The following is a 17,797-nucleotide window of genomic DNA, read 5'->3' as shown; positions in this document are numbered from 1 at the left end:
ATTTTCTAAATATAAAATAGATTCAATGCACAATAGACTGATTCTGCCGTGTCATTATTTAGATATTAGTGTAACCCTGCAATCACATGTCCAAAATACACCATTTGTGGCAATCATGAAAAAAAAATGTAATTGTTCTTTTATAAAGCATACTCACCAAACTTCCCAGCTGGTAGAACATCTGACTAATAATCCAAGGATCACTGGATCAATACCCACTGTGGTTGGGAAAGTATTTAGCCAGCCTTGGTTCAGAAAAGTATTTAGCTCCCATTTCTTCCGGCATGATAAAACCAATAATTTGTTAAAAGTATATTTCACAATAAAAAAATAGATTAAACCTTTATTTATCAGACATCATCACTTGTTTTTATTGCAATTTACTCTGATGACTGGGAAAGGGAACAGAAAATGACTTTTGTGTATGTTACAATTACTGCTGGTGGAATTTATCTTTTTCACAGTTGCCTAAAGGATTTTGTTTGCATGGTTTTTATGCCACTTTTAACACATTACTGGGCATATCATATTGATATCACTTTAACACAAAATCAGTAAAAAGATTTATAACACTATGTCGCTGTTGCCATCATATAAAGTGATAACTATATGTTTCTCATTGACAAATAACACAGAGTAGACAAAATTGATCTGAAAGTGATTAATGACAAAAAAATAACCCATTATATATCAGTTGGTGTAAGAGAGAGAAATCCTACCCAAGGGTCAAAATTTGTTACCAGGAATAAGACTTTTCTGAGCCCTGCCATTAAATTCCAATGCAATGGGTGGTATTTCCCTATTCCACATCAAAGAACATGGTTATTTTTCTCTTATTTCTCAGTGCGAGATAGTGATTGAAAAAGAAAGATGACAGAAGTATAGATATGGCTTTGGAAATAAATTTTTGTGTCTTTAGAAATTTATCAAAAGTGGATTAAATCAAAGAATTTGCTGCAGACGAGAATTGCTGCAAGGAAGCCAACAAAACTTATCTTTTTAAAAAATGGAAGAAACGCTACAGACATTGATGATGTTGTAAGCACTACGACCTCATCTACAGTATTAGTGCAAAAAATTGCCTCTCATATCATTCTCACATGGGCAAATATCTCATCATTCTCACATGGGCAAATATCTCATCATTCTCACATGGGCAAAATGTAACATACATACATAACAGTGTGAAGAGAGAAGGTCAGACAGAGTGTGATTGCTTGGTGACTTTGCATGCAGGTTAGGCAGTTAACATAGTAAAATATGCTACATATGGGGAAATATCGCATATGGTTGCTTCTATGTTGAGGCTAATTGCCAACAACATAGACCCCAATCTGATGTGTTGCACTCAGCAATGGGAGATTATGATCCATGCTGTTTGTTCTCCTAACAAAATGGCACAGACTCAGATTTGCTGGCTCATAATATGATGGTAGATTTGGGACTGCAGTTTGCAGTAGGACTCAACTTACAAACTTGTATATATGTTACTCTTTAATTCACAATTTTGAAATTGTTAAACTTTCTCTGCGGTTAAATTTAGAAAATTTGCATCAAGTGGCATGAAATGTTTTACTGTAAAATTGACAAAAGGTGAAAGTTTTACAGTTTTCAACTTGACTATGAAAGTTGTAAGCTGAAATTTTGGTATAGATGGCATTTTACTTTTGTAACTTCTCATATGCATATACATGAATTAAAACTTCCTTATGATGAGTACAGAAATATAATAAACACAGTAGTGACAATACTTCAGTTATAGACATTATTAGTTTTGCTGATAACATTTCTTTGTGCTCCTGAAACAATAATAGCAACAATAGGTAAACAACAGTATCTTGAACAGTTATTGGACATCGAGATATTTTTAAAGTGGTACACATCCAGGTATATACTTGCGTATACGTCAACTGCAACTGCAAAAAAAATAGACCCTGATCTGCCATCACATAATGCACCTGCAGATCTTTGTCTATCAAGATACACATACATGTACAGTACCATTATTAAGATATACATACATGTATAGTATCATTATCAAGATACACATACATGTACAATTCCATTATCAAGATACACATACATGTAGTACCATTATCAAGATACACATACATGTACAGTATCATTATCAAGATTCACACACATGTACAATACCATCATCAAGATACACCTACATGTATTCTTATCATGATACACCTCCATGTACAGTATTCTTATCAAGATACACACACACACACGTACAAGTTCCATTAATAAGATACACATACATGTGGAGTACCATTATCAAGATACACATACATGTACAGTATCATTATCAAGATATATATACATGTACAGTACCATTATCAAGATATACATACATGTACAGTATTCTTATCAAGATACACACGCACATGTACAAGTTCCATTATCAAGATACACATACATGTACAGTATTCTTATCAAGATACACACACATGTACAAGTTCCATTATTAAGATACACATACATGTGGATTACCATTATCAAGATACACATACATGTACATTATCATTATCAAGATATACATGTACAGTACCATTACCAAGATATACATACATGTACAGTATTCTTATCAAGATACACACACATGTACAAGTTCCATTATCAAGATACACATACATGTACATTATCATTATCAAGATACACACTTAGATGTACAGTACCATTATCAAGATACACATACATGTACAGTTCCATTGTTAGGATACACACACATGTACAGTATCATTATCAAGATACACACACATGTACAGTACCATTATCAAGATACACATACATGTACAGTACCATTATTAAGATACACACACATGTACACTTCCATTATCAAGATACACATACATGTAGTACCATTATCAAGATACATATATGTACAGTTCCATTATGAAGATACATATACATGTGCAGTACCATTATCAAGATACACATATATGTACAGTACCATTATCAAGATACACATACATGTACAGTACCATTATTAAGATACACACACATGTACAGTTCCATTATTAAGATACACATGTACAGTTCCATTATCAAAATAAACATACATGTACAGTACCATTATCAAAATACACATACATGTAGTACCATTATCAAGATACACATATATGTACAGTTCCATTATGAAGATACATATACATGTGCAGTACCATTATCAAGATGCACACAAGGTATATCACCATTATCAAAATACACATACAAATTCAGTATCATTACCATGGTGCCAACTAACTTGTTAATAATGGGTACAAGGTAACATTCCTGACCTCCCATCTAATGTTGGCCAAAAAGGAAGCTTTGAAGGTACAATAATGAGTATAGGCCTAAATGGGGATTTCTGGGAATCCAGAGATTATATTATTTCTTCTCATGCTGAGATTTAAAAAAGGCACTTGATTAGATCCTAAACATTGTGACCTTGTTGTTATCTTCCAAGTATTAAACTACATTTGTCAAAATAGGCTCTTTGTGTTATGATATAATTAATGTGTACTTTTTCAAACAGGGTGAATTTGTCTGGCATGTCCTCCATTTGTCCAAACCATTGCACCAGTGTAATGAAATGTAAACTGATTCAGTTTTTTGGTTTTGTTTTGTTGGTTTTAAGGGCACATTTACCACAGTATTGTCTATATCATGCCAAGAAAATAGAAAAAGTGGTAGCTATGTACCTTTCTCCAAGAACACAACTTGGTTGCCAATTCTGGCTGACCCTGGTGGGTATCAACCTGTGAACCTTGGAGAATGAGTCTGACACTCTACCAGCTAAGCTACCATGGTTACCAGGAACATGACTGCATGCTTCCTATGTTCATACTATTTGGTATCCAACCTTTGCCAATCCAAGACAGTCAATATCAATAACCACCATCACAAAGCATTGCTAGGATCAAAAGGTTTGTCTCCCATGCAATCAAATTCAACCTAGCAAATGACCCTCTTCTTGGATATCTTTTATGTTCAACTATTTCAAACAAAGAAATGAATACTGTATGTGAGACAAAAATTTACATAAAACTCCACAGTTTACCATGAATAAATATTTTTCATAGTAGAACAAAAGGTGTTACTTCAAATCCTCAAATCTGTATATGTTGTCTGACTCAGAACTGTCCTTATCGAAGTCCTCACCTGTTGATTTATTTTAAGCAACATAGCCATTTTTAATTCAGCGGGATACATACTGATTTTCATGGATTCTGTTACTGACCTAAAACATGAATTAAAGAACAAAAGGCATGCTGACTTGAAGAAACAAAAGGTATGCTGACTTGAAGAAACAAAAAGGTATGCTGACTTGAAGAAACAAAAGGTATGCTGACTTAAAGAAATACAAGTTATGCTGACTTGAAACAAAAAGGTATATTGACTTGAAGAAATAAAAGTTATGCTGACTTGAAACAAAATGTATGCTGACTTTAAGAAACAAAAGGTATGCTGACTTAAAGAAACAAAATGTATGCTGACTTGAAACAAAATGTATGCTGACTTAAAGAAACAAAAGGTATGCTGACTTGAAGAAACAAAAGGAAAGCTGACTTGATGAAACAAAAGGTATATTGACTTAAAGAAACAAAAGGCATGCTGACTTAAAGAAATAAAAGGTATGCTGACTTGAAGAAATCTGACACTCAAAACACATTAACTTATTCAAAGTACCAATACTCACGAAAACTAATGATTCCACAATCTGGTGTGAAGGAAGTCAACAAGAAATAACAAGATCTGTACCCTGCTAGGTGTCTGGATTGGCAGTAATGTGTGTTACTGAGATGAAAGCTGTGGCTGTTTAACTCATAAATTCATAACCCATTCAATGCACTTTTTTCCAGTCTCAAGACTTTACATAACCTTTTGGATTTTACAGAATTTTATCACTTTTGTTTTTAGACTTTGAACTCAATGACCTGAGTAAAGGCAAGTTTAAGTAGCTCCTGTTTGACCTTATATTGTGAAAACCCATGATACTTATATTAGAGTTCAATTTCATTATTGGGAAGGGACATTGCATTGTTTAAGGGACATTAAATTTTTGAGCAGTTATTTAAAGAAAATATTCTCTTATAATGTACCACTCCGGTGGCCCAGTGGTTAGAGCATCCGCGTCGGATGCAGGAGGTCGTGGGTTCGATCCCCAACCAAGTCATACCAAAGACTTACAAAAATGGTACTAACACCTGCCTTGCTTGGCGCTCAGCATTAAGAGGTTAGTGTTAGGACTGGTCGGCCTGGTGTCAGGATAATGTGACTGGGTGAGACATCATGCTACATGCCTGCGGCATGATGCCCCAGTGCTAGACATCACTATAAACTGTCATACTGCAGACATCGTAGCGATATGACTGAAAAATTGTTAAATCTACATTAAAAATCAAAATCACACACACACAAACTTATAATGCAACACGTTCTGTTTTTGAGAAAATACAAAATAATTCTACTGCTGCAACACTTTATAAAATGTGACCCAGTCTACCTTACATTGAGAGTTTTTGATATTGCATAAATAATATAAATGTACTGTGATGATGTCATTTCCATTTCAATATAAAAAGTTGAGTTTTTGAGTAAGGTGCACAGGGGGGTAATTTTTTTGCAATTTTCTAAATGCAACATAAGGGGAATAACTCTGGAAGATATCCATTTACACTGTAAGAAACTTAAGACATTTCCCTTCCCCTTTCTTTAATTTGTAGTTCTGTGATGACACGTTATATCATTTTATATTAAGATGGTACCTGAAGGACTTACTTTCAATAGGACCAGTAATATGAAGGAAACTGCAAAGCATTAAATTATGAAATTAGATTCGGAGATACAGGTATTAGTGTTATTTTTATCTTTACAATCAATGGCAAGGAGGCTTTGATGAACTGCTTTGAGTAAAGATACATGAATAATTTTATCTTCTTGAAGTAATTACTGCATGTCTATAATCAACTTTTACTGCAGATGCTTACATATGCGTATGATGATGCTTACATATGCATATGATGATGCTTACATATGCGTATGATGATGCTTACATATGTGTATGATGATGATTACATATGCATATGATGATGCTTACATATGTGTATGATGATGCTTACATATGCATATGATTATGCTTACATATGCGTATGATGATGCTTACATATCCGTATGATGCTGTTTACATATGCTTACATATGCGTATGATGATGCTTACATATGTGTATGATAATGCTTACATATGCGTATGATGATGCTTACATATGTGTATGATGATGCTTACATATGCATATGATGATGCTTACATATGTGTATGATGATGCTTACATATGCGTATGATGATGCTAACATATGCATATGATGATGCTTACATATGCGTATGATGATGTTTACATATGCATATGATGATCTGAAAATCTTAGTGTTCATTTTCTCAAACCTGGGTTGGGAATGGAAAACATGTTCTATAAAAGTTACAAACTTCTGTACCATAATACCGCATCTCCAATAAGCCTATATTATTTGAATTAGGTGATCCTCAGAAACATGTTACTGGATAAATTTGCTGACAGAAAATTTGACTTGTTTGATGCTAATACAGCTTCATATTATCCTGTACAAAATATGTTTTTCTAAATTTCCACTTTGTTTCATAATATTTGGTTTTAATGGAAGTATTCAGATGAGTTGCAAGATATGTCCTTTTCTATCAATCGCCTTGGCAACAAGAGGAACCATAGAATTCTTAATGTTCAGATCAGTTTCTTAAAGACTTCACTCAATCAAGATAGTTCTATCACACTTGAGTCCAACAATGTGACAGACTCACAATTCATCCAGTCTGTCACTTTTCACCTACTTAACAGTCTAGCTGACTGGTTTAGTTTTAAAAAATTCTGTATTTTACACTGAGAAACTATAATTTATATACAAGTCTATGATATTGGTGCTAAAGAGTTTGTAGTTCAAAACAATTTCAATTTTACTGAATTTCATCAATATAATTTAGCATACTGAATGTTCATTAAAAATTCATAATAATTCTGCAGAATCTGAAATGGTTTTCATCTCTGTATCAATGCTTACACTTTGTATCCAAAAAGACTTTATTGTCATTAGTGAATGCAAATGTATGTCAAAGAGTACTCTCTCTCATTTTTTTTCTTACACCCTTACAAACTTGTTCAAAAAGTCCTGAGGTACAAAATAGTACATAATCTGTATATTAATTTCTGTACATAATCAAATAGAAAATGAAAATTAATTACCTTCAAAATTTGTTTTAATAACTGTTCTTTCATATTGAAATCTTTGTAAACAAGAAATCTATTTAAAAATAATGTTCCTCAAATAACAATTACAAAATGGAAACATAAAATGGTGATAAGACACAAATAAGTGACAAAAAGATATCAGGGTCAATCACACGGCATGCAATTACAAGATTTACAAACATTTTGAAAAAAAAACCTCCTGAAATATCAATCTAACGCAGGAAACCAGCATGTCATATTTTGACTTCGTACCTTTATTCTTCAATAAATCCACCCTATATTCAGAAATTCAGAAAACCACCCATGGTTTTCAAATGGAGGGGTAAATTCCCCAACCCCTCCCAGCCCACCTCAATTTTCAACTGTCCTGGTCTAGACATACAATGCATGAAACATCTATCATTGTTATCTATGAGAGTACCGGTATATAAACATAACCAATAATATTGGCAATCTAAAAGAAACCTAATGTTCAAGAATAAAATATCACAAAGGATTATATCTTGGTCATACTTTATTACTTTTATTCTTCAGTTTTCTCCAATGAGTTTATTTTGGAACCAACATTTAATTTTACATCCTTTGTAAAACTTGGTGCTCAAATGCATCGTTCCTCTGAATTATATCCCTTTCTTCACTAACTGCTGAACAAAAAAATGGATGAAACATAATGAACAAGGAGTACATAAACATAATATAAACTCATTTGACTTTACATAGTGAATTAAACATCAATTACATTTATAAATGGCAAGCTGAAATTCCATTTCTGAGAGCATCATGGAAATGCACATATCTGATGCAGACCAGCTCTTTCATGATTAACTAGTAATTCACTGATGTGAACTACTATATATACTTGACAATAAGTCGAGTCAAGCTGCAAAAATTCACCCACCCAGATGTGCTGCACAGTTTCTGATAAGTTACAGTTGAACAAACAACACAGACTCTGATGTGAATTAGGTGAATTAGGTGATGACAGATCCTTGTCTATGCTGTTGGACTCAATTTATAAGCAAGTGTACATGGTATAATTGGGCATTTGCTAAATCACTCAAATAGTGTCAATTTGAAATTCTTAAAGTTAGTAATGCCAAAAATATTATCTGAATTATTTTGAAACAATTCTGAAATTTTTCTGATGGTGTGCAATCATAGTCTTACAATCAGTCTCCCATGCATACAGTGATACATAATCAGCCATGCATACAGTGATACATACTCTCCCATGCATACAGTGATACAATATTGTAAATTTTTTTATTTGTGTGACTTTTCAAAATCACACATCCACAAGGTATGATTAAAACCTTCTATTTTATCAATATAATCTTCCACCTACATCATTTCTTTACTTCAAAATCTTTACAAAGTCTGTTAAAAACCTTTTCATACTTTGAGTGTCTATCATCTACTAAATCTGTCATCCATTTATTCAGTTTTTCAAACAAGTGTATACATGCTGTCTTCTCTTTTCCGCTGAGAAACTGAACAGAAAGCGAGAAACGACTGGTTTGACTCAAGCTGTCCAAGATGCCTAATATTTGTTCTGCATCATCTTCCATGAATTCTGTGTCCATGGCAACCAACATGTCTCCAAGAAGACCAAATCCAATCTCTGATTTGAATATTTTATTCAAATGTAGTCCACCATTTTTTAACAGGAATGCATACTGGGAATTTGTTGACCTCTGATAACGACGCCAATCTCTGAAGAATTCTTGGCTGGTCTGGGGGAGGGAAGAACTCTAAAAAAGAAAATATAATTTAGGTAAAATCTATTCCTGTTCAAAGTAGCATTTACCTTTTAAATTTTTTGGCCTTCAATCAAACAGCATACAGTGCAAACTGATAAAGAAAAAGACCACATACAAAAGACAATACTATAAATAAAAATAATACTTTTTTAAGAAATTACTGAGTAGAATGCTGGTTTTCTTTTTTTTACCATGGCTGATTCAGATCACAGATAATTTGGGCCAAATACAGACCGATTTAGACTAAATGCCAGGATGATTTGGACCACATAAAATATTGTAAGAAAAACAATGGAACACACATACCTGAATTATTTCAGTATTTCAGTAGTTGCCATTGTTTTTTCATAGTAAGAGAATGTAAAAGGTTGATTTTCAGTCCTAAATTTACATCAGACAGTCCTTCATAATTTCATGTTGAAATCATAAGTAAATAGATATCAGCTTTCATATTTCTTTTTTATTTAACCAAAGTAACTTTTTAATATTTACAATAAGAAAAACCAATCATTTTATTTTTGTATATCTTTGAAAATTCATTGTAAACCTTTCATGAATGAGGCCAATATTGCCAACATACAACACTATCGAACAATAATGTATATAAATTGACATATGGGTATGAGGCCAATATGGCCAACATACAACACTATCAGACAATAATGTATATAAATTGACATATGGGTATAAGGCCAATATCGCCAACATACAACACTATCAAACAATAATGTATATAAATTGACATATGGGTATGAGGCCAATATAGCCAACATACATCAAACAATAATGTATATAAATTGACATATGGGTATGAGGTCAATATAGCCAACATACATCACTATCAAACAATAATGTATATAAATTGACATATGGGTATGAGGCCAATATAGCCAACATACATCACTATCAAACAATAATGTATATAAATTGACATATGGGTATGAGGCCAATATAGCCAACATACAACACTATCAAACAATAATGTATATAAATTGACATATGGGTATGAGGCCAATATGGCCAACATACATCAAACAATAATGTATATAAATTGACATATGGGTATGAGGCCAATATAGCCAACATACAACACTATCAAACAATAATGTATATAAATTGACATATGGGTATGAGGCCAATATGGCCAACATACAACACTATCAAACAATAATGTATATAAATTGACATGTGGGTATAAGGCCAATATAGCCAACATACAACACTATCAAACAATAATGTATATAAATTGACATATCGGTATGAGGCCAATATGGCCAACATACAACACTATCAAACAATAATGTATATAAATTGACATGTGGGTATAAGGCCAATATGGCCAACATACAACACTATCAAACAATAATGTATATAAATTGACATATGGGTATGAGACCAATATGGCCAACATACAACACTATCAAACAATAATTTATATAAATTGACATATGGGTATGAGGCCAATATGGCCAACATACATCAAACAATAATGTATATAAATTGACATATGGGTATGAGGCCAATATAGCCAACATACATCAAACAATAATGTATATAAATTGACATATGGGTATGAGGCCAATATGGCCAACATACAACACTATCAAACAATAATTTATATAAATTGACATATGGGTATGAGACCAATATAGCCAATATACATCAAACAATAATGTATATAAATTGACATATGGGTATGAGGCCAATATGGCCAACATACATCAAACAATAATGTATATAAATTGACATATGGGTATGAGGCCAATATAGCCAACATACAACACTATCAAACAATAATGTATATAAATTGACATATGGGTATGAGGCCAATATGGCCAACATACAACACTATCAAACAATAATTTATATAAATTGACATATGGGTATGAGGCCAATATGGCCAACATACATCAAACAATAATGTATATAAATTGACATATGGGTATGAGGCCAATATAGCCAACATACATCAAACAATAATGTATATAAATTGACATATGGGTATGAGGCCAATATAGCCAACATACAACACTATCAAACAATAATGTATATAAATTGACATATGGGTATGAGACCAATATGGCCAACATACAACACTATCAAACAATAATTTATATAAATTGACATATGGGTATGAGGCCAATATGGCCAACATACATCAAACAATAATGTATATAAATTGACATATGGGTATGAGGCCACTATGGCCAACATACAACACTATCAGACAATAATGTATATAAATTGACATATGGGTATAAGGCCAATATCGCCAACATACAACACTATCAAACAATAATGTATATAAATTGACATATGGGTATGAGGCCAATAGAGCCAACATACATCAAACAATAATGTATATAAATTGACATATGGGTATGAGGCCAATATAGCCAACATACAACACTATCAAACAATAATGTATATAAATTGACATATGGGTATGAGGCCAATATGGCCAACATACATCAAACAATAATTTATATAAATTGACATATGGGTATGAGGCCAATATAGCCAACATACATCACTATCAAACAATAATGTATATAAATTGACATATGGGTATGAGGCCAATATGGCCAACATACATCAAACAATAATGTATATAAATTGACATATGGGTATGAGGCCAATATAGTCAACATACAACACTATCAAACAATAATGTATATAAATTGACATATGGGTATGAGGCCAATATAGCCAACATACAACACTATCAAACAATAATGTATATAAATTGACATATGGGTATGAGGCCAATATAGCCAACATACAACACTATCAAACAATAATGTATATAAATTGACATATGGGTATGAGGCCAATAGAGCCAACATACATCAAACAATAATGTATATAAATTGACATATGGGTATGAGGCCAATATAGCCAACATACAACACTATCAAACAATAATGTATATAAATTGACATATGGGTATGAGGCCAATATGGCCAACATACATCAAACAATAATTTATATAAATTGACATATGGGTATGAGGCCAATATAGCCAACATACATCACTATCAAACAATAATGTATATAAATTGACATATGGGTATGAGGCCAATATGGCCAACATACATCAAACAATAATGTATATAAATTGACATATGGGTATGAGGCCAATATAGTCAACATACAACACTATCAAACAATAATGTATATAAATTGACATATGGGTATGAGGCCAATATAGCCAACATACAACACTATCAAACAATAATGTATATAAATTGACATATGGGTATGAGGCCAATATAGCCAACATACAACACTATCAAACAATAATGTATATAAATTGACATATGGGTATGAGGCCAATATAGCCAACATACATCAAACAATAATGTATATAAATTGACATATGGGTATGAGGCCAATATAGCCAACATACAACACTATCAAACAATAATGTATATAAATTGACATATGGGTATGAGGCCAATATGGCCAACATACATCAAACAATAATTTATATAAATTGACATATGGGTATGAGGCCAATATAGCCAACATACATCACTATCAAACAATAATGTATATAAATTGACATATGGGTATGAGGCCAATATGGCCAACATACATCAAACAATAATGTATATAAATTGACATATGGGTATGAGGCCAATATAGCCAACATACAACACTATCAAACAATAATGTATATAAATTGACATATGGGTATGAGGTTAATATAGCCAACATACATCAAACAATAATTTATATAAACTGACATATGGGTATGAGGTCAATATGGCCAACATACATCAAACAATAATTTATATAAATTGACATATGGGTATGAGGCTAATATAGCCAACATACATCACTATCAAACAATAATGTATATAAATTGACATATGGGTATGAGGCCAATATGGCCAACATACATCAAACAATAATGTATATAAATTGACATATGGGTATGAGACCAATATGGCCAACATACAACACTATCAAACAATAATGTATATAAATTGACATATGGGTATAAGGCCAATATGGCCAACATACAACACTATCAAACAATAATGTATATAAATTGACATATGGGCATGAGGCCAATATAGCCAACATACATCACTATCAAACAATAATGTATATAAATTGACATATGGGTATGAGGCCAATATGGCCAACATACATCAAACAATAATGTATATAAATTGACATATGGGTATGAGGCCAATATGGCCAACATACAACACTATCAAACAATAATTTATATAAATTGACATATGGGTATGAGACCAATATAGCCAATATACATCAAACAATAATGTATATAAATTGACATATGGGTATGAGGCCAATATGGCCAACATACATCAAACAATAATGTATATAAATTGACATATGGGTATGAGGCCAATATAGCCAACATACAACACTATCAAACAATAATGTATATAAATTGACATATGGGTATGAGGCCAATATGGCCAACATACATCAAACAATAATGTATATAAATTGACATATGGGTATGAGGCCAATATAGCCAACATACATCACTATCAAACAATAATGTATATAAATTGACAGATGGGTATGAGGCCAATATAGCCAACATACAACACTATCAAACAATAATGTATATAAATTGACATATGGGTATAAGGCCAATATGGCCAACATACAACACCATCAAACAATAATGTATATAAATTGACATATGGGTATGAGGCCAATATGGCCAACATACATCAAACAATAATTTATATAAATTGACATATGGGTATGAGGCCAATATAGCCAACATACATCAAACAATAATTTATATAAATTGACATATGGGTATGAGGCCAATATAGCCAACATACATCACTATCAAACAATAATGTATATAAATTGACATATGGGTATGAGGCCAATATGGCCAGCATACATCAAACAATAATGTATATAAATTGACATATGGGTATGAGACCAATATGGCCAACATACAACACTATCAAACAATAATGTATATAAATTGACATATGGGTATAAGGCCAATATGGCCAACATACAACACTATCAAACAATAATGTATATAAATTGACATATGGGTATGAGGCCAATATGGCCAACATACATCAAACAATAATTTATATAAATTGACATATGGGTATGAGGCCAATATGGCCAACAGACATCAAACAATAATGTATATAAATTGACATATGGGTATGAGGCCAATATAGCCAACATACATCAAACAATAATGAATATAAATTGACATATGGGTATGAGGCCAATATAGCCAACATACAACACTATCAAACAATAATGTATATAAATTGACATATGGGTATGAGGCCAATATGGCCAACATACAACACTATCAAACAATAATGTATATAAATTGACATATGGGTATGAGGCCAATATAGCCAACATACATCAAACAATAATGTATATAAATTGACATATGGGTATGAGGCCAATATAGCCAACATACATCAAACAATAATGTATATAAATTGACATATGGGTATGAGGCCAATATAGCCAACATACAACACTATCAAACAATAATGTATATAAATTGACATATGGATATGAGGCCAATATAGCCAACATACAACACTATCAAACAATAATGTATATAAATTGACATATGGGTATGAGGCCAATACGGCCAACATACATCAAACAATAATGTATATAAATTGACATATGGGTATGAGGCCAATATAGCCAACATACAACACTATCAAACAATAATGTATATAAATTGACATATGGATATAAGGCCAATATAGCCAACATACATCAAACAATAATGTATATAAATTGACATATGGGTATGAGGCCAATATAGCCAACATACAACACTATCAAACAATAATGTATATAAATTGACATATGGGTATGAGGCCAATATGGCCAACATGCAACACTATCAAACAATAATGTATATAAACTGACATATGGGTTTATTGATTTCTCATATAAATTGTGTTTTCTTCACATTGTATTTGCCAAAAACATACTGTGTAAAGAGTTATCAAGGAGTAAAACAGTATTAAAACTTTCTTTACAGTTATTGCTGAATGTTTATCTTGCGAGTAAAATCTTGAACCAGTAAATCAACTTTTTATTTTTATTTTAATCTCTGAAAAGTTTGCAAAATATTAATGAGCATAAATACTTAAATTAATTTAAAGCACATTAAATCCATTATTAGCCTGACTTCTAAATAGAGAGTTTATTATGTTAACACATTTATAACATGATAACACTTCCATGCAAAGAACAACCACAAAGTTTGTTAAAGTCAGCAATACATTTTGTGTTACAAAATGGTATTAAATTCAGTTAATTGGAAAATGATCTCACTTTTCTTGTTTGCAATTAAAGTAAGGGCATACTAATCAAACAAAGCATTAAAAACATGATGATAATATGAAGTGAGCAGCATCACTCCTTTAACCATTAAGAAGACACACTTTCTTCATCATTCTGAAAATCTTTCAACAGAAATAACACAACCATTTTTTGCTATGTGATTATTTTCTTTATCATAATTAATATGATGCACAAAAGATTGCCAGCAAACAGACATATGAAATTGACACTTCACACTGTATTTAATTAATACATAAATCTGACAGGACATATGATATTGTATTTGATTAAATTATAAATTTGAAAGTACACTAGTTTTATTTTTTTAGTATATAAGTATCATTTATTAGTATATAATGCAATATACAGGATAAAGATAAATTTTATATAAATCTGAAAGCGTTAACATACTCAGACCCATATATATATATATATATATATATATATATATATATATATATATATATATATATATATATATATATATATGGAGAGAGAGAGAGAGAGAGAGAGAAATAAACAGAATGCCTTTGCATATTGCATAAACCTTGTTTTCTTTATATTTTGTTTAGGTTTTATTAGTTGTATTATTTTTCATTAAAATAAAGTGAACTGTTTAAATTTCGTACAAAGGGGAATGAGCTGCTTTGAAAATATTAAATTGGCAATACAAGATAAATAGCACCAAAAAAAGAAAAGAAAATTTTCATGCACATCATTATGTAACTTAAAGGATGCTTTGAATTGCTCAAAATACCTGGCAAGTAACGAAGTATATCATGCTTGAATTGCTTAACATACCTGGCAAGTAATGAAGTATATCATGCTTTGAATTGCTCAACATACCTGGCAAATAACGAAGTATATCAAATTTGAAACAATTGTAAGTGTCACAATCTAAGACTAAACTTTGTATTTCAAATAGCCTTAATCTGTCTGAACTGGCTTTTAATCCAAATCAGACTGTGATTTGGTCTTAATCTGTCTGACCTGGCTTTTAATCCAAATCAGACTGTGATTTGGTCTTAATCTGTCTGACCTGGCTTTTAATCTGAATCAGATTGTGATTTGGTCTGAATCAGCAATAGTCCAAATCAGCCATTGTGAAGACTAGATACATGTATGTAACACTTGACCTGAATTGCGCCATGTGTAATCCTACTGCATATGTCAGAATAAGAAATGCTAATTATGGTTTAATAATAGAATAGACGGCTAAAAGAAGGGCAACTGTAGATGCAAACTCCATCCACTCACCTGCTTTTCTTACCAAGCAAATATGTTGTTGTAGGGTTTAACGCCATTTTTAAGCACACGATAGGCTATGCATGGCGGCCAGTATTAATGGTGGAGGAAGAACCCGGGAAAACCCTGGGAAGAACCACCGACCCACGAGAAGCTACTGGCAAGCTTTCTCACATACTCACATTGGCCAAATCTTAAACTTGAACCCACGCATACAGAGGTGAGATGGCAGTGATCTGTAACAGAGAGCGCTTTAGACCACTCGGCCACTCGGGGCCCCCACCAAGCAAATATACAGAAGGACCTACTATTTAATCTTCTGGGAATCATTGGATTTTCTTATACAGTATATATATATATATATATATATATATATATATATATATATATATATATATATATATATATATATATATATATATACATACACACATGCACACACACACACACACACACACACACACAACTATTTGATTATTCTACCAAAACAGAACTGAATTTATATAATCTTTCCTTAAAAGAATTTTATCAAGGGCACATATTTGACATATTTGAAAATTTCAAAAATGGTAAACCACAACACCAGGACTGAGATAAAAACATCAATCCATCATACAACTCAAAGCTTAAAAGAATTACAATACTATGTTTCCAATTATGTCCATGCAAAAAACAATAGCAATCTATTTTACAACTCCAAGCTCCAAGGAATAATCAACAATGTTTTCATTTATGTTTGCATGCAAAGAGTGCAAAAAAATCCATGTTACAGATCTAAGTTTAAAAAGGTCATATTACCTTGTTTTCAATTACATCCACACAAAAGACAATTTCAATCAATTTTACAACTACAAGCTCAAAAAGATTATACCCCCATGTTTTTTAATTATGTCCACACACAAAAAACCCAATACCAATCTGCTTTACAAACCTAACTTTAAAGTTAGTACCAGGCATAAATAAGAACAGATTGAATATGGAATAGAAGATTGAACTTACCTACCATATGATATTAACTTAATATTTAAACCATTCCATAATGAACCATAAAATAAAAAGTATTTATTTTCATGAATTTGGTTGGTTTTGTTGCATGCGTTTCTATTTCAGAAAATATAGAACACTAAAACAAGACACAGATTCCCACTATCTGACAAGTTGACTCCATTAGAACAA

The 17,797-nt window shown here is 31.9% G+C and overlaps 1 protein-coding gene across 1 annotated transcript in view; it reads right to left on the bottom strand.

Moving 5' to 3' along the window:
• Positions 1-330: 330 nt before the first annotated feature.
• The window catches only part of LOC149790747 (dynein axonemal assembly factor 19-like), a 43,690-nt gene continuing 26,223 nt past the window's right edge, over positions 331-17,797 (bottom strand). The window contains exon 4 of the mRNA XM_089972802.1: positions 331-9,019. Within this exon, the coding sequence (XP_089828928.1) occupies positions 8,615-9,019 (405 nt within the window). The 3' untranslated portion in view covers positions 331-8,614. The remainder of the gene's footprint in view (positions 9,020-17,797) is intronic.

This window comes from Sinohyriopsis cumingii, chromosome 10 (genome assembly GCF_028554795.1).
Source record: "Sinohyriopsis cumingii isolate HCF-2022 chromosome 10, ASM2855479v2, whole genome shotgun sequence".
Taxonomy (NCBI): domain Eukaryota; kingdom Metazoa; phylum Mollusca; class Bivalvia; order Unionida; family Unionidae; genus Sinohyriopsis; species Sinohyriopsis cumingii.
This window is presented reverse-complemented; position numbering and strand designations above follow the sequence as displayed.